The sequence below is a fragment of the Ambystoma mexicanum genome, chromosome 1p (assembly GCF_040938575.1).
Source record: "Ambystoma mexicanum isolate Mex_15411 chromosome 1p, UKY_AmexF1_1, whole genome shotgun sequence".
Taxonomy (NCBI): Eukaryota; Metazoa; Chordata; class Amphibia; order Caudata; family Ambystomatidae; genus Ambystoma; species Ambystoma mexicanum.
Window position 1 is genome coordinate 199393625 of NC_090921.1, and position 26725 is coordinate 199420349.

Consider the following 26725-nt stretch of genomic DNA (forward strand, 5'->3'; position numbering starts at 1 on the left):
GCATTTTGCTATAAAGAACCTGCCCCCACTTCTATTTATGAAATATATCTACATTTCTAATCTAGGCGATTGGTTAGAAAACTATGCTCACCTTGAACAACTAAAAAAATATCAATTTGTGAAATACATTCTGTATACATACAAAAAGCCCTAACAATATCGAAATTCATGCCCAAGAATAAGACTCAAACAATTTATCTTGCTAGTTGGATTAACCATCTCCCAGTCTTGGAAAACACTGGAGTAATAAATAAATTAACTAGATCTGAGCGCTGCTGTAGAACATGCGCAGATAAAGAATCAATTGATTCAGGGAAACATGTATTGACGTGCTGCCCGAGGATGCAAAACGCCTCTAAAATGTATTATGAGAAGTATATACATAATATATATCATATATATAAATTAGTAAATCTCCTGGTGGCGGAATCTTAACTCGATAAATCTGAAGTGCTTAATGGAAATGTATTATGTGTGTCAAGTGATTGAGACTCTATTAGGTATTTCTATCTGATTATAATTGATGTGCTTGATATTTGATCTTGAGTACATCAAGCTTATTATGGAATTTGAAACGTAGTATGTGTACCATGTATGTATATAAGATAATTTATGGTATATTTTACTGTATTTGAGTAATTATGATATGACTTTGTAAGTTTTATGAGTATTATCTGTTTTGGATATGTGAATTATTTTTTATTAGAATATGTATATATTATTTGTAGTTATGTGAAAAGTTTATTTATAAACTGTTTTATCAATCTGAATAGTATGTTTTCACAGGCTGAAAACCTGCCTCTCGCCTGCCTCTTGCTAATCCAGTCTTGTATGGCCTGTGCAGACCTGAAGCTCAACCCCTCCAAGACCGAATTTCGACTCCTCACCAACACAACTGAACACCCAGATATACATACTTTTCTATCAACCATGAACCCTGAGGGATTCACATCCAAGCTCACCTCCTGCACCAAGTCCATCAGGATCCTCAGCAACAAACAACATCAACAAACACCTCTCCTTCAAGACAAACATAGCTAGGACAACTCAGGCAGCTTGGTATCAGCTCTCCCTCTTGCTGAAAGTGAAGGAAGCCTATCCTCCATCTGGACAGCTTTAGATCCACTGTTCAAGCACTGGTCCAATCCCACCTTGATGGATGGAATGCCTACACACAGTTGCACGCCTCATCAATGGTCTATGCAGATATGACTCCATCACTCTGGCACTTATTGACCTTCACTGGCTACCACTGTATGTAAAAATCACCTTCAAGTCTTGTTGCATCATCTATAAGGCAATCACCCTCAAGTCACCCAGTTACCTTACAGAGAAACTGAGCATCTCCAGCAGACAGTGCACCACCAGAAGCCAGGACACGTGCAGGCTTGGAATCCTCCACTGCAAAAAGGAAAGTTCCAGAAAACAAGCCTTTTCTGCCTACACTGGAAGACTATGGAACCTCCACCCTGTTAGCATCAGCCTCACCCCCACACTTCTACAATTCAGAAAATAACTCAAGACCAACCTCTTCAAGGAGTCTCTCCTCCTCAACACCTACGCCAACATGTTGCCCCTGAACCAGCTGACTCACTAGACGCCATATGCCCCTCTCCTCCCCAACAACTGTACAGCTGTACCCCTCCTCTGTGCCCCTCTGTATCCCACACCCATTGTATAGCTGTTCTGTTACCTGTGAAAAGCACCTGGTTATGCATATGTACTGTTGCATACCTGTGTAAAGCGCTCCATTGTGTATCTGTGATGTTGAATAGCTCTCTAAAGCGCTCTGTTGCTTCAGGAAGCTAGGTATGTGCTCAATAAATACCATAATAATAATAATAATATTAATATTTTAAATAATAACTCAACAAATTAAAAGTGGTCCACTAACTTTCAATGCTGGCAAAGTCACCCATAATGTTCCATAAGCTTGCTTAGAGAAAATAGAACCTGCCTGCAATTAGGGATAGCTCAGGGGCAGCGAGTTTGTCTTGGACGCAAGACAACACAGCACAACACAGGTCTGAATCCTGATCCCGCGCTTAGAAACCACTCACTGGCATTATGCATGTTATAGATGAATAATTATAATCTTCCCAATGTTTAGATTTAGAATACAAACAAACATATGAAAGGGAAATCTGAGTAACTTTTCTAAGAAAAATTTTAACATCTGCTACAATGCAAACATACACATGGTCCTTGACTGTCAGATTCACAAAACAATCTCAAAATTAATTTTGAAACAATACAACTTCCTTATTTTCTGAAACCATCACCGGCAAGTGTTGGAAAAATATTGTTTTTTTTTTTTCCATAGGGTTGATTCAACTCTAAAATGTTGGACTTTATTTTTCCTGTAACGTCAGCTTGAATATAACTGCATGCATAATTGGTAGAGTTGACTTGGTTGCACAAATGCTAAAGGCTTGGGTTCAGGGTAGAAGCTTTTATTTTGGAGATCAACATATTTTGCTGAATAAAAGGGTCATACAAGCATACGATTTTTAAAATGTAGGAAAAAAAAAAATCAGAAAGTTAATTTTAAGTTCGTCAGGAATCCACTTTAGGGAGAATGCTTCGATTTTTATTTATTTTTTTATTTTATTGTTTAAAGCGCGGACCTTGCTTGAGAGCAGTGGAGCGCTGTACAGTGTGTGAGTAACCATGGTGTGAGCTGACATCTTTTAACAGTAGTGCAGTACTATAAGTTAGGGTATATGCATCAATCTGTACTTCGATTCGGATTAGTCCTTGGTCAGGTGTTGTTGAGAACACCGCATTTTGAGAAATTTGTGAAATTGGGGAATTGTGTGGAAATTCCGAGCCAATACCAGACCTGAATTCCAAAGGGTGGTTGTGCGACAAGAGAAAGATTGTTTGCGGGTCCTACCTTTGCGAGTGAGTTGTGGTTCTAGCTGGTCGATTTACTTTGCAAGGAGCATGTGCCGCCATATATGTGGAGCTTACCAGCCAGGTGCGCTGGTGTGCTACTTGTCACAGCTTTGTAGACGACACATGCATTATTGAACAATATCCTGGCCTGGAGAGGAAGCCACTGTAGTTGGTGTACAACAGTGGTGATTCAGTCATATTTCTGCACACCAGTAATAAGACTTGCTTCAGTGTGGCAGTGGACTACTTTTAGGGGAGCCAAGTGAGCTGCTAGGAGTCCCGTTAGAAGGGCATTCCCCCATCAATGTGCGAGATCACAAGGGAAAGTAGTCCTGTGGTGGGATGAAGAGTTTGATTTTGTAACAAGTGGAGATTTGGAGCCAAGAAATTTGGGCCTTCTTGGCAATGTGTTTCTGAAAGAGCAGGCTGCTGTCAATGGTGAGGCCTAAGGATTTTGCAGAATCTGAGAGTTGGGGACCAAATCCTCTTAGGTGCATATCATTGAGCCACTATTGGACAGTCTGTTGTTTAGTTGTGGGAACAATGGGGATGAATTCACTCTTGGATCTTGGATGGGTAAAGTTTGAGGTAGGCATTCGTCATCCAGGACTGGATGATTGCTAGGTAATCACGAAAGCGACTGATGTTCAGTGGGATTTTTACTCTCATGTACAACTGGCTATCGACGTTGTATAGATAAATGGTTATAGTGGGACCTTGAAGAGTGTGTCCAGAGGCTCCATGCAAAGGTTACCAAAGATTAAAGAAAGGATGGATCTTCGGGGACTCTGTAGGAGACTGAAAGTGGTTTAGAATGCAATGTGTTCATCTTGACGGCCTAGTATCTGCCCAAGAGGTAGGAGGTAAACCAATTCAGGACAATGCCAAAAATCCTTTCCTGTTAGCAAAGAGGGAGAGGAGGACACAGTGGTCAGTGTTGCCAAATGCAGCCAAGAGATCAAGGAGTACTCAGAGGCATATGTCGCCCGTATCTATGATTTTTGATGGCATCATCTATCGCTTGGATGGTGGCTGTCGTTATGATACACTTGGGGTTAAACCCCAACAGATAGTCATTGACAAGGTGATGTTGTTATATTATGGTGAGTAATTGTGTATCAACTACTTTTTCCAATATTTGTTCTAATAAAAAGGAGATTTGTAATGGGCCTTGACATCTAGGTATAGGGTCTGTTTTTTCAAAAGAGGTCGTATGAGACTGATCTTGAGAGTGTCTGGGAATTACCCTACTGTGAGCAATGAATTAATGATATTGAGGAGAGTGATAACAATAAACAAAAGCCACCAAGCGACATATCATTCTATCTAAAGCATACATACCACTGATTGAACATCGTAAATATTTATCCAGGACAGAAAGCAAAAACAAAGAGGTGATGGCTGGAAGGTTTAGAATGAATCTTAACCTCTGACATTGCTCTGGGCAGCCCTCCAGACCATTGTTCTTCACCTGCCAAGCCATTAAAGAAGAGGAAAGACCATATGCAAATCAGGCTTGGTCCCACCCCAAAAGGGGCAGTCCAGCCCAAACTGCTAGGTCACATCCCTTCAGCACAGGACCACAAGCAACCCCAGACATATTTCAGGACAGAAGAAATATCATAATCATGAATGTAAGCGGCCCATCATACAGTGAGCCACGGGATGTGCTTAGGACCAACATGTTAGCATGTCTACAAAACAGTTGGTCAACAAACCTGAAGATTATCATAGAACAAACAGAAAAAAGACATTTCAGGTCTTTGAAAAAAAAAGGGCTGGGTAGAATCAGCACATCAGGACAAGAAGAGCCTGATTGAACAGTGGATACAGAAGCAAATAGGTTCCACAATCCTTGCACCGGAACTTTATGAGCTTCGCTGCCTAAATATCATCTTCTTCAAGTGCCTCTTCTCCTTTTGTCCACCCACCCCAAACAATATGAATCACGATGGCTGTAGTCGCAGATCAGGAGTGAGGCACAAAAAATGACACAAATACCTAAATGAGGTTGCTTAAGCAGCGCTGCACATAACCACATTGCATATGTATCTAATCTTGGTACCCTTCCCTCCTAAATATCAGTGACACAATGTCCAATGTTACCTTAGAGTGTATACTTTCCTTCTCCCATGTTCCAACTTCTATTTCCCCATAAATACCACCCACAGTCCTTCATAGTATTCACTTCCTCTTTGCATTATATATGTTATAGTATTAACTCTGTTGTTTTTTTAGACTGAATCACCGAATGTCATAGGCAAAGCTTATTTTTAATAAAACCACAACTCCTTGCCATTTCCCACTTCATTTTCAAACGCATACTATACTGTTATTCAACTTAAAACAATCTGTAACAGTTCAGTGTTAGATATTCCTCACTTACATTTCCTGATTTCATGTACAAACTATGGACCAGGAACCTACACAGATTTGTATTGTCATTGGTGCTTGGAAGACTTAAACGCATAAATACGTACACTTGAAGAAACATTGTATACAGTTGGCCTCATAGCAAGAGTTTACTGATCTCCAGTAGGCTGCTGTTTGTTGGCCACATTTCATCGCATAAGATAGCCCTTTGTATTCATTTCAGGTTTGAACATGATGACGTAACATTTTGGGAGAAATATGCAAAATAGCAAAGAAGAACCTGAAGACAAAATAGCAAAGATCTCCATGGCTACCACAAACTTGCCCTTGGTGCTGAGATAGGCAGGAATGAATGAGATCCAGACGCTGAGGAAGGCAAGCATGCTGAAGGTGATGAATTTAGCCTCATTGAAGCTGTCAGGGAGATTCCTGGCTAGAAAAGCCACTAGAAAACTGATGGTGGCAAGAATCCCAATATATCCCAGCATGCACCAGAATGCCACAGGAGATCCATTTTTACATTCTGCTTGTATTGTTCGAGGATAAGTGTCATATACTAGGAAAGGTGGTGAGAGAATTAACCAGGTGGCACACAGAAGAACCTGGATGAGCGTACATCCACCTACAAACATATAAGACAATTGGGGTCTGATCCATGCCCTCAAGTCACTGTTTGGTTTGCTGGCATTAAATGCAAGAAGCACAATGAGGGTTTTAGCCAAGATACAAGAGACACATAAAGTGAACGAGATCCCAAAGGCAGCTTGGCGAAGGAGGCACTTCCCTTCACTTGGGAAGCCAATAAATGGTAATGAGCAAAGGAAACACATAATCAGAGCCACAAGAAGAACATAGCTCAGGACACGGTTATTGGCTTTGATGATGGGAGTATCTTCATATAGGATAAAGAGTCCAAGGATGGCCAAACAAGAGATGGACAAGACAATACCAATTATTGCCAGTGATGCACCTAAGGGTTCTTCATAGGACAGAAACACTATTTCCTTTGGAAGGCATTGATCTTGTGTCTCACTGGGCCAGTGCCCTACTGGGCATTGGCTGCACTCAACTGAATCTGAAAGCAACAAAGAAGTTAAATTCGTAGAGCACTGGAGTGACACTGTTTTGAATGTAATGTAATGTTCTCTGTGTCATTGTTTACTCACCACTTCTGTTAGAAATCTCCCCCTGAGGGCAAGGGATGCACACAAAGCAACAGACAGGTTTGCCTTCTTTAGCAGCTTTCCTAAATCCAGGTAAACAACTGGGACTGCACACCGATATAGGAATCTGAAATGCAAAATACTTTGGTGTATTCAAATATTAAGACTATTTTCAATAACAGAGTATAATATTTTTCGATTTTCGATTTAATTGATTGATATATATGAATTTCCTAGGTGAATTCATACTCTGGGCCCATTTATCAAAACGTTTTTTATGTTCTGTGTTCAAAGCATCCAGTATTTTGGAATACCAGGTTTTTTTCCGCATTGAGGGGAATGTTCTCCACTCAAAACTGCATGCTATTGTACCACCTGCAGTTATATGGCATTCCCCGATGGAGTCCAATGGCTTTTGTTCATGTAGGCCTTCACATAACGTCATGCTGATCATATGCGGTAACAGTCTACCAAACTTGTAATGAATTCCTTAGTGATGATAACTCTTGATGACTGAAATGTGCTTATGTACCCATCTCCTGTACCTACCTTGGACTGATTTGGCCTGTCGGATCCTTCCTATTCTTACTTTCTATGTTTAGGCCCTGCCTCTTATCCTTCCTATGTGCTGGTAACTCTTTCTGGCCTGGGATACACCCAACTCTAGTTGTTTGGAGGTTCCTCTGACTCATTACTGTTTCCTCCTGATGTTATCAACTACTTGGAATTGCTGCTAACTCACCCTTATATGCTTCTTCCTTCGACTCACTGCCACATGCTCCTCCTCCAAACTATGACTGCCTCCTGATGTTACCACATGCTTAAATGCACTAACCCCACGTCAAAATGTGTCCTCCTCTGTCAGCCTACAACCAACAAATCCTGATGTTACTACCGTCGCCCCCACTCACTGCCACCTCTTTCTTTTGTTAATAGTTCCCCCAACTTACATTAACCTCCTGTTGTTCGCCTCTCCTATAGCTCTCTAACACTTTCTCCGAGAGTTATGACCTCACCATCCATTCCTGCTCCCTCACGCCCCTGTCCTCTCCTTTATCTCAAATCCACCCCTTCAAACGCTCCCCAGCCACCTATCACAACCATCTCCAAGAACCCACCATTACCAACTGAGTCCTCAGGTATTTAGACTGATAGTGCACCCCTTTCTAGCTGGGTCCAAACGTAGAGTCCACATTTGTGCCTTCATATAAGGAAAGACTTGGCATTGGATACCTATCCTATGACCACTTGAGGATGTTTAGAGTGTAGTGGGTTGGGTTGAGGCTCGAGAGGCTGTTCAACATTCTGAATGTTAGTCTTCCCTTTATGTCCATCCCTGAATCTGGCAAAGATGGGTTGGGGTGATTTATAAAACTAGCATCCATATAGGATAGGCAGTGATGCTGAAACATTGCATCTCTGGCATCTTTTCCTCTGACCCAAAATCAATGGGTCGGGCTTTTCCATTTCCAGTTTGGTTATTATGATATTGTTACAATGTATCTGTGAAACTTCAATGTTCATTGCACGGCTTCCTAATGTCAAGATGTAACTACTTGTATGGAATGTGCAAGGCTATAATAGTATTCAAATACCTGTTACTGCTGTTGGTGACTGGGAGTCCTTGGTTTGAAAGGGGAAGGAACATGTTCCCACATTAAAGGTGCAGGATGCCTCACAGAAACATGCAGGCTCTGTCAATGGGGGGTTGGGTTGTCATTACTCCTTGAATGTGCTAGGTCACTGAAACGGGTCAGGGTTGGCTTAGGTCCCCACCCTAAAGTGGTTGCAAGGCACATTCAGTCCTGCAGGCTCTGTAACACTACAAATGCCTTTGTGATTGATACTTACCATGCACTAGAGGCCATAGCAGGCCTACAACAAAGTTGTTCCTGGGTACATAAAACATCTGAATGTACCACATGGAGTAAACTTTAAAGTGTGGTGCACTGTTTTAGTGCAGGGGGATTCCTGCACTGTAAATTATTTGATGCCCAAATAATTTACAGCAGACACCATGACTGTAATGGGGATTCACTGGATTTCCCACAGGAATTTATTCCTCCTGTGGTAAACCCAACACTTGGTGTTGAAGTGGAAGATTTGCCATCGGCATTTTTCTGGCTGAACAAATTCTCCACTTCAAGGCACAATGTGTGCTCTCCAGTCCAACAAGACTGGAAGATCCTAGATTATGTATCAAGTAAAAAAAGTGAGATTGTAAGTCATCATACATCTGAAAGAGAACCTACTAAGATGAGTAGCACATTTAAAGAACTGATACTGACATCCTCATTGTATGGCAGGAGAGGTAGAATTGTCATTTTATTTAATACATCAATTCTGTATAGTTTGCAGCTGGAAAAATAAATAAAAAGAATGGCCACTGCGGACTGCAAAATATAGTCGGTTTTCTCTTTCCGTGGTGGCCATAGTAAACAAAAAAAAAATGGCCACCACGGAAGTTGAGAAAGGACTACACGTAGTCCCTTCTTCCTTTCCATGGTGGCCATTCAAGTAAATGGAAAATAAATTGTCAAAAAAATGACCACCATTGAACAGGGAGAAGGGACACCCAGGCGGTAAGGGGTTTACGGCGGCGTAAACAGCGCCGACCCTTACCGCCTGATTCCGAGGTCCCTTAGCGCCATGGAGGATTTAACACCGGGTTTTAGCAGGTGTTAAAATCCATGGTGCTAAGGGACCTTGTTGTTAATTACGCCACCGTAATTTACGGTGGCGTAATTAATGCCTTCCCCACTCCCATTATGCCCTATGGGGCAAAAATGGGAATGGGGAAGGGTAAATGGGTTAATGGGGACTTAGCGCCCCGCCAACCTCGGAATGGGGCGGTAAGTCCGCCAACCACCATGGCGTAAACGTAGTTTACGCCATGGTGGTAAAGGTACGACCCAGGCGGTAACTTACCGCCTGGGTCGTAATGAGGCCCATATGTGTAAACGTAACCCGCGCCAGGTACTAATCTTCAACTCGTACTGCTTTTTTCAACATTTGAATTTAAAGGGGTGGTTTTGGAAATTTTATGTGAAGCACTGACATTGATACTGCCAAAGCCAGTCAAAGACCCCCGCTGAATTCCAGAACAGTCGCCATTATCTTATTAATTAACAAAAATTCGAATCTATATGCTAGTTCGCTGTCCACGATCCTTTAAACATTATGGATTCTCCTATGAACGCTGACAGCTTTTTCAAAAACTCATATGATAGACTCTACATAATGCCAGGCTGATGTGCCAGGTGATTGCAAGTGGCCAGCCCATCCCTGCAACCAGAACAAATGTGACTGAATGTATTGAGAATTTCTGTTTAAGACTTTGGAGGCTTTTGGGTTTGTACTAAAGTACATGACTATGGCTGACACATTTTATGCCTCCCCTTGTGCGCAATAATAGTTGTGTGTTTTCAATCCACGTATTTCTCACTGTCTGATGGCAGCAAGCAGGGTAGCACCCTGCACCTGATCTTATTTATAGTGTTGCTCTAACCGGTGCATATACATTTACATTCAAAGTATTTTGGTGTGGAACATTGAGGTGAACATGCCTACACTCGGTGAACCATCATCCTCTATGTCTCACAGCCAGAGCAGTCACAAACAGAAGTTTCCCATTAGATCATGCTCCTCTTTAAATAGAGCAAAAACTGAGATTTGCCTTCTGACACCATTGTGCACAACACTGCCATGCTTGTTTGAGTTTCTCTGCTTCACTATCAAGGATATAGTCAAGCTTAATTAATTTGCTTTCTCCCAGGGATTTTTGGAACATATTCCAGATGCCCCCCACATTTATCTCAGCTGATTGGATGCCTCCAACCTCCCCCCTTCCAAAAGTCATTTTCCATAACATTGACACAACTACGTTTTTTTGCGACAAGGGCACCAGTGCAGACTAGTGTAGAAGATGCTCATGGCATCTAGAAATAATAGGGTTGTAGAGATTCCAGACATATCACAATATCACAAAGCTTCCTCGTTCAGTGGGTGATGTCATGGCCTGAGGTCCCCATAGTTCCAAGATGTTAAAAATGCACATTTTTTCCTGTCGGCCATCCTAACAGGTCTCGGTATTCTGGTTCCTGACCTAAACCCAATCCTAAAATTGCAATGGCGCCCTTTCAAGCTACCAAAAATGCTTCCTTGAATTACTGTTGCACTTTATGGCTGCATCCCTATGGGGGAATTCGAAATAAAGATAGGAGGGAAATACCCTAAATCGGCCAACTAGGCAAAATAGGGGTTACAAACAGTGAGGTGTTACTACGCAACTGGTGAAAGGTTCTCTTTTGATGGGATTAAGTCTGGCTTTGGTATCCTGCTTTCAGAAATTGTCTCAACATAAAACGTGCTGTCCTACGTAGAGTGTAGAAGCTTCCGGGCCATGTGTTGTGCTGGCCTCAAGGATACTTTCCAGATAAAACAGTTGGATGTCGTTGGCACTCTATCACAGTCTGTGTGGATCACAAGTTCGAAGGCATAGTGGAAACTTGGAGATATGGCCAAGTTAAGTAAGGGTGGAAAGGTTTCAGGCCTCAAAGGAAAAGTTGTGCTGCAATATCACTTTCAGAGCCTCTTCCACTTGGGTTCCATGTTGTTATGCCAACATATATTACTTCGAGGTAATTTACTTCAAAGGCATTACTTCAAAAATGTTCTTCGTTTAAATTCTTCAAATTTGGTGGTCTCCCAAATCCCCCTTTCCCTTCACTACCAGACCTACCCTAAACCCCTCCACACCCCTGTTTACCCCTTAACCCAGCACTATATGAAGTAATGCCTTAAAAGTGAATTACTTCGAAGTAATGTTGTGCGTTTAAACAATGCGATACCTTCACTACTGCATTTCAGAACAAACATCTATGCCCTGCATTGGTGGCACTGTGTGGCTACAAAAATCAAGGTTGCACGATTAGAAATTTTGCTGGCCCCGAGATGTGACAAATACCACACTAGAACACATGCTTTTTAAATGGAGTAAGCTGAAATCATGTATGGGGGTGATTACTAGTATCCTCCAGCTTCTGGGCAATATTACACTAGACAACGTCGTTTGGAGGACAGCAGTCATACACAGGACAATGCAGCTCAGAGAGAGGACGCCTTAGTTATTCTACTGCCTACAACTGTAAGAAATATCTTTGGGCATCCTGGAAATCAGTGTAACACATCACAGTGCACAAGTGGTGAGCCCGTGTAGGCATAAGGAGAGGCAATACATTGCAGTTATTTTCATCAAGCCAGAATCCCCCGTTTGATAAAATGTGTGGCCATCGGAATTAAATTGGGGACCCTTATTAACCTAATTTTGTGTATGCTTTCTTCACTGTCCATACCTATATAATTGGATACCATGTGTGATCTGCCTTAGATTGTTTGGGTTGCTCATTGATAGGTCAATGGTAGAATGCTGCTGTCTGATGCATTTTTATTTCTAGAGCATGCCCCTGTGATTTCCTCATTGTAGGGATATTTAGTATGTGGGGGATTGGTCGATACACTGAACAATTGCAATTCTAAGATAAATGCCTGCAAACTCATCAGGGATTGATTTATGGAAGATTCACTACATATGCAGATGATTGCTTTGTGAGCCTCTAATTCATTCTGCCATCCTTTCCCCTTTCTCCCTCCCTCCCCATCTATCCTTTGCCTTCCGCCTTCCCTCTCTCTCTATGAAGGACCTAGGGGCAACATTTGAAGGCAATGGGTCTCATCACAAGTCTGGCTGTAATTGGCTATTTATGATGCGCTTAATACCCAGAGGTCTCTGAACGCAGAGCCGGCGATCAAACCTGTATTGTTCCACTTGGGCTTGCTTCCAAGGGGAGAGTGTTGCCCCTGAGCTATCCTCCCTGAGAATTACCAACAAACCATATTACTGCTACCTCCACTCAGTCTTGTGGCATTACCACAGGATTAACAATGACAGTAAAATGGTGTCAATCCCTATTTTTGCGGTCCATAGGACATATTTCTGCTAGTTTTAAATATTCCACTTTACCGCATTAACTCAGCGGTGTGGTAATGTCTAGATGCAGGTGCAATGCCCTGACATGGAAAGAGGTATAGGCTGCAGAACTTGTATTATCTAAGAAAGATGTCATTTAGGGCCTCATCACGAGTTGGGCGACTGGGATACTGCCCAACTTTATTTGCCTTAGAGCCCACCCGTCTGGCAGTATTACCACCGGATCAAGGGTTGGGTGCTAAATGTTACTTCCCATTGCCCATTGGGTCCATTTTCAGTGCAATTACTGTGTGGCAATACCGCTGTTGGTAATTGCAACACAAATGGGCATTTTCTCTGCATGTTTACCCCCAGCTCTAAGCTGGGGGTAAACATGCCAGACTTGTGATAGGGCCAGCCCTTAAATGCAGCAGTAACACTGTAACGCCACATTTAAGGTCTACAGCAAAACTCGTGATGAGGCCCTTAGTGTCAGTATTCATCTTTTTTGATAGGCAGTTCTGCGCACATGTCGTTTGTATTTAAGATTTGACACTTTAGAAAGCATCATAGAGCTGTACACGATGAAAAAGGATTAACAATGTGATAATGCCACATACTATAGGTGGAGGTCAGAGCTAGGGCATGTGTGATATGTTTTGCAGCTAGGAGTAGTGACCATATAGTGTTATGGTTTTATTAGGGATGTAGAGCAACTTTTGACATTTGTTAAAAGGCAGCTAGAGTGCCCAAGAGCAAGATAGGGCACACTGTAGAGATGTAGTAACATAAGGGCTGCATGCCGCGGTAGCAAGAGCGCTGCAATTTTGGAATAGCCCTCGTAACAAACATCAACTACAGAATTAGGCTGTTTGTTGGAGCTTTGTCTTTATCCATTTAATTAGAATGTATGCATCCTTCCCCCAGCGAGTGAGGGGCGCCACGCAGATACCAAGTTAATTGTGTCAGGTTGAGCAGCACAAAGGAGCTGGGAATGGAAAGTTGGTCATAGGCAATTAGAATAGGGATGCAGCTGCAAAGGACGTACTCTATGAGAACAGGGCTTTGTAACAGGCACTGCCAAGAGGTCCAGCTAGATTTGGATCAATAGTGTCTCAAATGAAAAGTGAACGGTCCATTTTAACTACATGCGTATAAAAATTCAGAGAATATAAATGTGAGAAATGAATTCCCAAGAATAACGCCTCGACTGTGTTTTTTAAAGAGTGCGTGGTTCCTGAGAGTGATAGTGTAGGAGGCAGTGTTAGGGGTGCAGCGTGTTCGCAGGCGTAAGTCGCAAGAGGTGATGCCTAAGCAATACAGCTGCAAGGTCAGGGAAACCATTTGGTCGAGTCAAATTGTCTGGTCACATGAGGAAGCCATTGTATTACCAGGTGGTGCTGACCTCATTATTCACACTAGCTCCATGATTGGATCCTTTTGGGCTATGCACATCAGTTTTCCCAAGTTGTCTTCATCAATACGGAGAATACATTATTGTAACAATTTAACTTGAGTATGATTTATTTATTTTACATTTATAAAGCGCTCACACAGCCCGCAGGCATCGAGACGCTGTTACAGGAATTGTTTGTTTTTCTTAGTTGCGTAATTATGTTTTTTTTTTTTGTCTTAGTTAGGCATTTATAACGCGCTTAAACACCCAGAGGTTTCTAAGCGCGGACCCGGGAATCGAACCTGTTGTTGCTTCGTGTCGTCTTGCTTCCAAGACAGGCACGCTGCCGCTGAGCTGTTCTCCCGGGACGGGATGATGAGCCAATCGCATCACAGTGTTTTCTGCTGACTGCACAATTAGGTTATCTTGTAAGGCATTGTATTTAGACATGCACGACCAATGGGGAAATGAACCATAGAGGATGTATACATTTTGGTATAGGTTTACTGTACCGCTGTACTTCTAATGAGGCTCAATTTAATTATCTAGAGTAGCAACAGGCCATGTAGGCTTACTGAATGATATCCCCTCCACTTCCTCACCCTACTCCTGTAACCCCACACCCAACCACTTTGGCTTGGTAGGGGGATTATCATGGTAGGCTTTAATTTGCATAATGTGTGTTTCTTAGTAATTCAATATTCTGTTGCATGACTACATGATGCCTGTTTTGTATTGTACTGGATATGTGCCAATTTACTTTTCAAACGTTAGATAGAACACACAAAATGGTGACTGAAGTCCATACGAAAAATCACATCTAATGCAAAGTCTGACCATTCATTTCAATACTACTTCTTCAAATGTGTCCTGCCAAGTAGGATCTGTGAGTTTCTAGACAGGACCAATTCTAGCTGCTAAATTATTTCTCTGGATCAGGATAGTGAATGCCTACTTCTTTGTTTAGCAAACCAAATAATACCTATCACAAGGCCATTCAGTTTATCAAGCAAAGTCTCCAGTGCAATTGCCAAAAAGAGTAAACAATATTATGCAGGTTTCATATTTTGTATCTGTTAGTGCATCCTACTAGTGCCAAAATTACATTCTGTAACCTAATACAATTTCCCAGGAATGGGCTGATGATTTATATCATAGAGGTTCATATTTGATGCAAATACTTGAACCCAAAAGAATGTTTAGATGCTGTTGAAAGGCGATCGTGAAGGAATAGCAGAAGGAAAGATGTAGCCAATGTAAATCAGAATAAATGACTAATTATATTACCAGCCATCTGTGAAAATCTAATGACCCCCTTCAGTGTTCTTTCTAGACATGGTTTCTAGTTCTGGTTACAACATATATGTGCCACAATTCGTTGCCACAGTAACTCAGTTTAGATACTATCAGGACAGAAATACAACAGCTCCCATCACCTGCCAGATCAGATACAGTGGAGATCTAGGGCACACCTGTCTAGTCCCACAATATGTGATAACACCTATAATGATATTATATATCATATACAATACAATAAAGAGTCATAGCAACTGGACTGGTAAGCCTATCGGATCCAGACGGGGCTACAGCAAGTCTCATTTCGATTCAATTTCACTCGTGATTTAATGATTTTAGCTATGCAGTCGGTCAGGAACTTGAAAATGCATTTTTATAAAAACGTGTTGAAGGTGTAATAGATTGCTAAGATGCATGATACCTAGAGTTTCTCCCAGGCCTTAGGAATATCACAATGCAGAATATTCGAGAAGATTACTATCTGCAAGCAAATTGGTAAACAAATAACTCATCACAGAGACCAGGCTTATGGTAACTGGAATCATACTGCTGATCTAATCAATCCATTACAATTGTCTTTCTACAAATTATTTAATCTTCCCTGTGGGTGGATTAACAGTCTCTTTGTAGGTAAAGCCTGCTATAGAACTCCTGATGAAAGAGTGACACTCCTGCTCTGTCCACAGATCATTCTCTAGATATGACTGCCTAATCTCATGCTACAGTTAGGATGATTGTATTTTATGAATGCTGCCCATACCCTGGAATGTATCACAAGTATTCATAGGATTGATAAGCACTCATGATCGGAATATGCTACTGCTCTTGAAGCAAATGTTCAGCTCATGTTGCTGAAGCCAGTCTCAAACCTAGATCCATCTCTGACCTAGATCCATGTTAATTTGTTCCTCTAAATGAAATAATTGACTAAGAGAAAGAACAGAAAGACTATGGGCCTCATTACAATGTAGGCGGTAGAGTGATAATGGCGCCGGTAGAGCTGCCGGCGCCATTATCACTCTACCACCTCATTACGAGGTCTGCTAGCGGGTGCCGCTAAGGAGGTCTGGTCAGACCAGACGTATTTAGCGGCACCTGTGAGAAGAACAGGATGCTAACAACGGACCCGTCATTAACATGTCCATTGTTAGCATCCTCCCCATTCCCATTGAGCCTTATGGGGGGTCAAATGGGAATGGGGATGTACCAGGTCCGGGTCCCGAGAATGTGAATTACCGGGCCCGCAAAAGTCGGCATGGCCCTGTAATTCCCTATATTTGGGACCCGGTACCCGGTTTGGGGGTAGCCATGCCGGTAAGAATGGCATGGTTACCTCCAACCTTGTAATGAAGCTCTATGTCATTCAGCGTAATGTGTGCATGTACTGGTACTAAGACCTGCAATTCCCTGCACAGAGAACCCTCTCAGTTCTTGGAATTACTAGAATAAGGCCAATGTGTGCTGAAAATAGCATACAAGAGTGCATTGTGTACCTCGTTATAATACAAAGTTGAATGTGCGATCTGAAAAGAAAAAAACCTGAGCTGTCACTATTACTGAGTTATATGTTTGATTCACTTCTATCTGAGATGTTTCAGGCATATTTCAGAGAGAATATAACGTTTTCTGACTTTGCACGTAAAGAAAATATGGTGCCACAGAATAACATATTTTAAATATTTACAATATTGTTCAATCAGTTGATCTAAATCTTTTAAATAGAAGAATACTGCAGTAAACTACATTGGGGAACACAATTCCTTTGTGAGAATAACTTTAACAGCAGCTATATTGTATGTTTAAAGATGGACTAATTATTTAGGCAGACTTGTTGTTCCTCTCAGATTGGCAAATGGATCAGCAAAAGAGTTAAATTAGAAAGAAAGGGTGGGTAATGCCAAGCATTGAAGAGAACTATGAATAAAAAATGGTACTCCTACCAACTGACATTCCTAATGGCCATGACAGATACTGTATCATCATTGCTGGAGTTGTTACCAACTAAGTCAAACAGCTATTGTTCTGGGATTCATCTGAAATTCTATTTGACAAATGAAAAAATCAAAGAGAAGTCAAAATCTGCAAGTTGTTTGTACCCAGTGATCGATAAGACCTTTTGGTAAGATGGCATACCTGACTGTTCCCTGCCCAGTGGATAGCACCTTCATCGATGACCAGGCTGTGCCATGAAGTGGTGTTCGCTTCATAGCTTCCCACCTTTGTTTGTTTGAGGTTGGTGTCTGAATTCACATGCCAGTTTATCACATCATAATGTGCAGGTGGGTTTCCTCTTGTATCAAAAAACAACTCTGAGCCATCAGCATTTTGAATGTGAACATTCTTAATATAGTGGAGAACCTGGAGAAGGCAAATAAAGAGAATGTTCAGCTGTCATAATCAATTTTCAAGCAACAGGAATATTGGAGTGAAACGATGTGTGTTCTCAATAGACACACAGGTTTTCACACTCGTTTTTGTGCTGTCACAAAGACGAGTAGGATCAACACAAAGCAGACATAAGGAAGCATAGTTAAACAGAGTCTATAACACATTGCTACAAGATTGGGCCACAATAAATAGCCGATGTAAAAAGGGGGAACAACATCATCAGGATGACTTCTCCTTGGGATGAACAGTTGCATTTATAACTTTCTAGAGAAGATTATTAGTTATCAGTTCACAGTCACTTGCAGACCAGTGGTAAATGTTATCAGTGCTTCTTTCTTGTCTCCTGGTTCCTTAGGTTCTAGTTTTCTGCTTCTCATCCTGGTTCTAGTGGAAATTCCCGTTAATGGATCTAAGGGCCTATGTGTGCCTACACAGAAGCCCTCACCAAAAGCAGAGGCTGGAGTTTGGTAAAGGGAGGAAAAACTACAAGATTGCCCATACAGAGACAGGTAATGTGATCATCACTACTTTATCTTGCTTGGCACATCCATTTATTAGGGACCAAGGTATGTCCTCTGAACCTCCAACCTAAATGACTAATAATCATCTTGTTCTTTAAGGGATATCTCCTAATCAACCTCCTCTCTTCACCATTTCACAGTCATATCATTCCTCCTGTGCCACTGCTATGCCATGCCATCTGATATTGCCTTCACACCACCAGCTCTGCCCCAAAGCAGGATTTAGGTGTGCCCTCTCTTGTTTCCAGCCTTCTCTGTTCCCTGCTACTCGGTTTGGTCCAATAGCTCTTCTATACGTATGCCTCCTGTGTTGTGGAGTTCACAGATCAATATTTGCAAATCTCTGTTGTGTGTATATTCCTGAGCCCAAAATATAAGCACAGGATATTACTCATTGAAGACCCAGTACAGCATTAAACAGAGCAAAATGTAGTTAAGTGACTATGTGAAAAGTGATAACACCAATCAAAGTTATATAGATTTAATTTTAACATAGACTGGCTGAAATGAAAGAATCTAATTGAGTTGTATGTTTCAATTCTAACTGAAAAACATGCTGGGGAAACCACAGGGTCTATCATCTGGTTGGGACCTGCTAGAACAGTATTACATGTAATGGTCAGGCCAGAGTTCATTTACACCACTCTGAAATGTTCCTCCTGTGTATGCAAGGCATATGTTTGAACAAGATAAACAAAATAAATTCACACCAAGCACTGACAAATGAGTACAAATCATCAATTTCAAAAGAAACGTTGTAACCCAGTTCATCATCCATCAATGTCAAGGATGCATTAGCTATGAGAGATGAACAGAGGGGAATAACATGCAGATGCACTGCAGAACAGACATCTGCCTAGTATTAGTCGAGGTGAAAGGTTATTTGGATATGCACACCAATTTAATGAATCTGCTATCGATAGCTGTTACCTGGAAAGGGACTATTTAGGTGATGTGTCATCTCTGCCCTGTTATGGAAAACAGATTCAACCACACACCAAATAAATAAATGCATTTAAAATTAAAAGAAAAATACTTAAAATGTTTTCAAACCAAATAATGCAGTGCATGACAATGAAAGCTCTGATTGATCGATCTGAACTTTGTATGCATTATAGATAAAAGTATGACCTATCATATTATCTCATTAAGTTGGGGTCATCATGTTTCAAATTGTCCTGGAAATTGTGAATTGTTAGCAAGGTAGCATAGGTGAGTTAGATATTAGAGTATCAAAACAAAATTAGTATTTCCTCATAAGGTGTACAGCATCCCTCTCACCTTTTTAGTAAGTGGTTGGCAATCCAAACCTCTGACAAACCAGGGATGGGATTAGAGGAATATAACAGGATACCCATAGACGGGAGAGGTGGAATATGGATTTGGGTGATGAAGACTAAGGAGGGGAACAACTGGAGATTGCAGAAAAAAGAGACTCATTTATCCAGAGAGAAGACTTATGCAGAGAGGATAACAGCCCACAGAAAGATGACCAGTCAGTACAGGAGTATTGACTTCCAAGTAAGGCACCTGAATTGAGTGCCTAAGGAATGACATCTGCCTGACCGGGTCCTTGGCTGGCCCTCTCAAAACCAGGAGCTGCATATTAAAAAAGGTAAATAAAAGGAAACCTCTACCAATTACCTAAATTGGCCTACTTGATCAGGGATAAATCTAGGAAGGTAAAAGGTCTAGGATTGCATGGAGGTGCAATCTGAAAACAGGGAGACAGTGGTTAAAGTTCAATTGTTCTATTTTCTGTGTTCCTTATATATATCAAATACAAAGTGAGTTTTGGTTATTTTAAGGATCAGACAACTTTGCAGTCAAAAACGAAATCCAAATCTGAAAGCATTTGGCTTCCATTATATGGTGGTATTGCTTGTTAAGTTAAGAATTATTCGCAATTATTGGCAATTATTCAATTATTCTTTGTTAAGTTAAGAATTATTGGCAAATACAGGCAGTGCTTTAAATTGTTTGAGAGTCCTTTGGGCCACGGTATCATTGCAAGTACCATCTCCTAGAAATATATAATAAGGCTGTAAATGCAGCCGGAGTGAGTCATTGGGCCTCATTGTAAGTTTGCCGGTCCAGTAGTAATGGTACTGGTAAGCTTTCTGGTACCATTTTGTTACCGGACTGCCAAACTACGAGGTCCGCTCCCGGGTGCCTTTTTTTTCGCCCACCAGGTCTGACCTAGCAGGCGGAACTGCACCTGCAAGCAGACCATGTCGGATGCACCGGTATTATTTACAAATGGTGCCTGTGCATTGGCCTGCCCATTCCCAATGAGCATATGGGGCTCAATGGGAATGGGGAGTAATGCATTCCGGTGACTGGCAATGGGAAATACAGGGTCCGCCAGGGCTATAATGGCCCCGTATTTCCCCATTGCCAGGCGCCGGAAAAATTTGCAAGTTCGGCGGCAGCCTACCAGTTTTACCAGCCAGGCTACCGCTGAACTTGTAATGTGGCCCAACTGTATATGTTGGATGTTGTACAAGGTAATACATGCTGAAATCATTATTTATATTCCTGAAAAAGTGTGCAAACTGTGCAAAGTGCAGTGCTCTGTATCCCCCTGTCTAAGACTGAGTCAGGTGTAATGTGGGAGGAACTAGTGTTTTCAACTAAGTATCTGTTATGGAGAATAGTGCATATACAGCCCAGAATATAAAGAGAATGATAGTATTATATTCAAGCCCTTTTAAAATTGTGCATGCACCTAGATTGAAAGGTACACATACATGTTAAAGGAAAGCCACACACAAACACACTCACATGTTTACAGATGGTGAGCAGAACAAATCCTTGTTTAATGAGAGCCACTTGTACATACATATAGAGATCTGCACACCCACATTCAGACATTGTAGGATACATGTGGTTTCCGAACAGAGCCTATAGATTCCCAGGAATATTACCTGTGAAATCAAGCATACATGTAATAATGCAAACAGATCAGCTTTTGCATGTGGCTTAACACATAGTCCTATGGGAGCTGGTTATTGATGATATGTTAAGTGGCCTCTACATAGTTAATAGATTCACTATCGCATACCTGTATAGTGAGGTTGATGGAGTAAAACAATCTTTGATTTCTATTTTAATTCTTTAAATTTAATTTTTATTTTTATTTCGTTATCATACTTGTCTCGATGCTGGAGAAAATTAATTGTTTAACCATATTTGCATCATGTACAATGTTCAAATGAGAGAATAGTCATCTTGACAAAATAGTTAATGCCTATCAGAAATGTTAGAATGCATAGTTTCTTTTAGATAGTCATAATATTTAAAGGGAAGAATTTGTGATTGAAAGTGAATGTCTTTATGCACATGTGCTAGGGAGATTCAAATAGGCAGCTACAATTTTATTTGTACTGATCATTTTTTTGCATATGTGTATACTGTAGTGACCTCCAGGGTACTGCTGGGGACTAACTCTGTTTCATCTGCTTCCATTTTTCTTTGTCAAATACATTTAAATGTTTGACTACCTCACTGTTCTTTGACCCTGGAGCTTGTAGTTGGGAATCTATAGATGGGAACATGGAATTGATATGTCACATCTGCATGCACCAATATTAAATGTATATAAATGCTCAACACTCTCCTTATTATTGTCTCCCAATTCTTCCTGAGATTATTTCCCACTTTCAATGTGATTTTCATTCCTCTCTTCTGATGTTATCTCCTACACTTTTGCTCCATCTCCTTCCACCTACCTTTTACCTCACTCTACCCACTTCTCTTTCTGCCACTATGTAATTCCTTCTAAGTGCTTTCTTACAACCTCCCTTGTACTGCTCTCTCCTCCTTCTCTCTGTTTTCACTAAGTAACCCTTTCAATGCTTCTTTTGCAATGTCCTCCTCCTGTTCCTTCCAAAACCTTCTCACACAATCTTTCTCCCTCCTTCCTGCCAACTCCTTAAACCATCCCATATGAAGTTCAAATGTGTTCATACCACAACCAGAGGACTCCACTTATGTCTCTTCCATCCTTCGTATTATATTATAAAGTGTTTTTATTTATTTTTTTACGGGTAAGCTGGCGCGAATGTTAGGACATATAAATCACTGGTGCACACTGATTTTGTGCAAAGATATCCCCATTCACCTAATTTACATAATGGCATATCACAAGATATTGTTTTACATTCAGCTGATACAGCTTTTCACCCTTACAATTCAAAAACAATAAGCCTCTGGGACCTTTTCGTTGAATGTTTACAAGCAGAAATATGATTCCATATGCCATTTAAGCAGTGTAATGTTTTTTCTATTTTACACAATATTACCTGGTAACAGAACATCGAAATCCGTTCCTTTCAGCTCAGAGCTGAGGCATTTATGACCCCATGGTGCTGCTGGCAAGGGGCATGTATGGCCATGTCACACCTCCTTCAGTGATTCCAAAACCTGCCTTTTATAGCATATTCTAGGCCTTTCAAGATGTGAAGTTGCATCTCCCTATGAGGACCTCGCTGATGGTGAGGTATGATTATTTGAGAGGGGACTCCTGCATGCCACTTCCCAGAGCAAATACACTGTATTCTTAATTAATTTTAGCCTAAGCTCAGAGACGGATTGAAGTTGTAAATGGGGAGCTTTTACTTTATTTCGCAGGCCTGTTTCTGAGGACAAGGCGGCAATCCGCATCATAAAATGTAAGGCCAGTGTTCACACTTTTCTCATAGGAAAGACAGTCATCCCCCTTCTTGTTGCACTGTTTCTGTAGCTGTGGGATGGAAGGCCATTTGGTTGTCCAGACCTATGTCGGTTCGGTCTACAAATGCATCTTTTACAGTACTTTTCTTTTCCCCCTGCTTTTATATTTCCACAAAAAAGGGCAACATTACTACATTTTATTTTAAATACAGTCCTGTACACATTTTGAACATCTATAGGTTTTATAATACTGATTGTTAATCCTGTAAATGAAAACAGACTATGCCACGCCTCCATTTGATTATTGTTTTACTTTCACCTAAAATGTTGTGCTTTTCATTCCAGACAGGACTGTTTTTCCATTTAAGAAGGTTGCTGGATACTTTCTGGTAACTGGTAGAACTTATTTTATTGCCATGTTATTTACTTTGGTCATATACGCTTGAAGATGGGGTGCAAATATCACACATTTTATCACTTGTGTCTTTTTCAAATGCTTTGTGCAGGTTGCATCTTACATGTGTTTTTCACATGATGATTTTCTTTCTTTGCATACTTTTCTTCAGTATAGAATTACCTACATAACCGCAATGCCTAGTCAGCTTTGGAGCTTTCCAGTGCCAACAAAAAGGCCACCCTTGTAGCATATCAAAATACCCACCATTTAAAAGTAACACTATCTAATGCAGCTGATTAAGTCTAGGGAACAGCACTCTGTCTTTGGAGATCAAGTGCACAATTATTAAATAAATAAATAGACATGCCCAGTTATTTGGCTACAGTGGTCCTATATGGAGTGTAGTACTGATTGAGCGTTATAATCAGTCAAGGCTCACCTACTTGAAGAATAGCTGCAACTTCTATAAAAGGCTCAAATACATCCCAAAGTGTCCTGCATGCACATCACTGACATTCACTTGTGGGCTGTCCATTTTTTGTTATCCAAAAAATACACCCTAAAATAGTTGAACTCTCTCACTATCAATATAACTGCATTGACATCTCAGTCACATTCTTGCTTTGCCCACACAATCATGATTTTAGACTTAATTGGATTTATTTTTAAATGCAAAATGGTCTAAAATATCTTGAATGCTGTCAATAACTCACAGAACACGATTTCAAATTTGCCCAAAATAACAGCATCATCCATGAACAAAAGAACCGGAACTGGGTGTTTACCTATTGTTTGTTTAGATAATGCACCATTGTCTCACCCTCGTTAATGTTACATGCTTTAGTTCTCTGGCCACTTAGGCCAAATCTGACCCATACCTCATTGTTCGTGTGAATTGCTATTGTGCATGCTAAGAGATGTTCAGGATCGCTATATCTGCAAGTATTTTCCAAAGCTTCGTATTTTTAGCCAGGTCAAAAGCAATGCTTAAATCTCTTGAAGGTGAGATGTCATTTCACTTTCTTAATGTCATGCTTTTGCAGATCAAAAAATACAAGGTATGACATTGATTAATAGTCTGTTATACAGAACTCTCCCAAATATTTTTGCATGACTAACAATTAGGGAAATTGGTCTGAAGCAGACAGGTGACCTCTAAGGGGAACTTCTGAGTTGGACTTGATGATTCTACAAACCTGAATCAGGATGGCACCTCAAAATACAAGGTATGTTTGGGAAACATCCGGGAAATGTCCTCCGGCATTGCACATGGATTGCTGTAATACTTTTCTGAGTAGTACAAGAGGGAGCATGTTAAAGATAAGGATGACACAGTAGTGGGTTGATTTGAGAGATTATGCAATTCCTAAAAGTGGGAAAAATGGTTAACGTGGAGGTGCGTGTGCCTAATGCAGACAGGTCATTTCAGTTCCATGCAAGTGCTTTCCAATTGCTTGTTTGGTCCTGTATATCTGCCACATTATGGAATAGTCATTTTAAGGCCCTCAAATTCTTCAAGCTTGAATACGAGGCAGTCTTGTCATGTTTGTATTAGGCCTGGCATTACAAATTAAACATATTCGTTTTTTTCTTTGGAGCACAATATGTTCACTTTTTCCACAAGTGAGGTGTACCATTCCAATATTGCCACTTTCTCTGTAGGCAAATTCAGAATTTTTTCTATTTCCGACAAAACAACACATTTCATTACAACCCAGGCGTTAAGGGTTAACGGCGCCGTAAAAGGTGTCGGCGCCGTTAAACCCTTAATGCCTGATTATGAGGTCCCTTTGCGGGTGGCACTTTAACGCCTGCTTTTAGCAGGTGTTAAAAAACCAACCCGCAAAGGGACCTAGGAGCTAATTACGGCACCGTAATTTACGGTGCCGTAATTAGCGCCTTCCCCAGTCCCATTGAGCCCTATGGGGCAAAAATGGGAATGGGGATGGGCCATGGCGGCATGGGGAATTACCGCCCCGCCAACCTTGGAATGGGGCGGTATTTCCACATTCCACCATGGCAGACTCATTACAACACCGGCACCAACCATGGTTTAGTGCCGGGGTTGTAATGAGGGCCACTATCATTTATCCCTAATCTCCAGAGAATCTATTAGACCAGGAGAAATTTCCAGAGACATAATTTTCGATGAGTCTTCAAAATTTAGAAGGACTATTAAGGGATTATGATCATGTTCAAGTTACTGTGTACAGCTACTTGGACATTGATTACTCTATAGCACAAGTTCAAATTAATAACCACTGAGTCTACTAGAGAAGATGTCATTCTGACAGCAAATGTGGGTGCTGCTAGTGCATTCAAAGTTGTTATGCTGTTTAGTGATTTCATGTTTTGACGTGTAATGATCTCAGGCCGTGTATGCAAACAGTTCCAATACCTACATGCCATTCTAGTCTGTTTTCAGTGTAATCTTTGATGTCATGGGTGTTAGTCTTGGCAGTGCATGTTGGTGGCGTGAGTTATGGTTGCTTAGCTTACCATAACTGGCAAATTTCTCGGGTTTTTCGATTTTACTTGTAGCCATAATATGGATAGGTTTTTATTAATGCAAAGTAACTATAACGTCCCTTTAACAAAGTTTTTGCACTGAATTTGATAGGTTTGTATTGGCGCAACTTAACCACAATGTCCATTTAACAAAGTTTTTTCACTGAATTTCATACGTTTTTTACTAGGACCCCTTAATTTGTATAGATGTACCATACAGCATACTGAACCCCATGGCCCCATGCTGATAACCAAAGGGTCTACAGACTATGCGACTTCCACAGACCTCTGGCAGCATCCACACTGCCCAAACCCTAAATGGTTGTTTTACAATCCATGCGGCAAAAGAAACTGAATATTTTTAATGAGTGACACATAAGTGAATTATAAGGAAAAATGAAGTAGGTCTACAAACTCTGTACTTATAAAAGCAGCAGTGCAATTGTATAGGGTGTTCAACATAACGGAATGCAACAAGGAGAAAAATGACCTGTGCTTCCAACAGTATTACCTCAGTGCTGCTTTACATACAAGAAGCAACTGTGAGCAGGACAAGTGCAAAGTAGTGACACCAGAACCGTACTAAAAAGTGGTAAGTACGCTATATTGTTTCCTATAACTGTGCAATTTGTTCTGAGTACGTAACTAGTAACTTGCACAGAAATGGCAAGCACCCTGGAGTGGTTTGAGGAGAATTTGTTGAATGAAATGAGTGAAGATAGTAACTATAATGGTACACAGTGCCATTTGAAAAATGTGAGAATTAATACACTTTCCTTCACATTGCTTCACATGTAACTGAAACATGTTTTTTGTTCAACAGTACATATGGGAAATGAAGCACATAGGTACCCAAACTGACAATGCAGCCAATGAACTAGTGAGCCTGGGGACAAAAATGGATGAATTGATGTACAGTTTTGGCGACTTAAAATAATTTGTACAAAGCCATATAATTGGAAATATAAAGTACCACTGCCCCACTTGCACCTGTACCCCTTCACACTTCCCGCTGTCCCAGCCTACCATCCCCCCAAATCCCCTGTAATTAAAAACGATGAGACCTCAATCCCTTCCTACCCTGATGACAAGCCTATAGAAAACTCCAATTCCCCTGATTATGTTTCCATTTCCGCTACCCCT

The 26725-nt window shown here is 41.0% G+C and overlaps 1 protein-coding gene across 1 annotated transcript in view; it reads right to left on the reverse strand.

The window, feature by feature from the left end:
* Positions 1-5459: 5459 nt before the first annotated feature.
* Positions 5460-26725, reverse strand: part of LOC138467487 (vomeronasal type-2 receptor 26-like) — a 28427-nt gene continuing 7161 nt past the window's right edge. The window contains exons 2-4 of the mRNA XM_069607570.1: positions 6911-6939; positions 6438-6561; positions 5460-6346 (exon numbers count right to left, since the gene is read on the reverse strand). Coding sequence (XP_069463671.1) covers positions 5460-6346; positions 6438-6561; positions 6911-6939 — 1040 coding nt within the window. The remainder of the gene's footprint in view (positions 6347-6437; positions 6562-6910; positions 6940-26725) is intronic.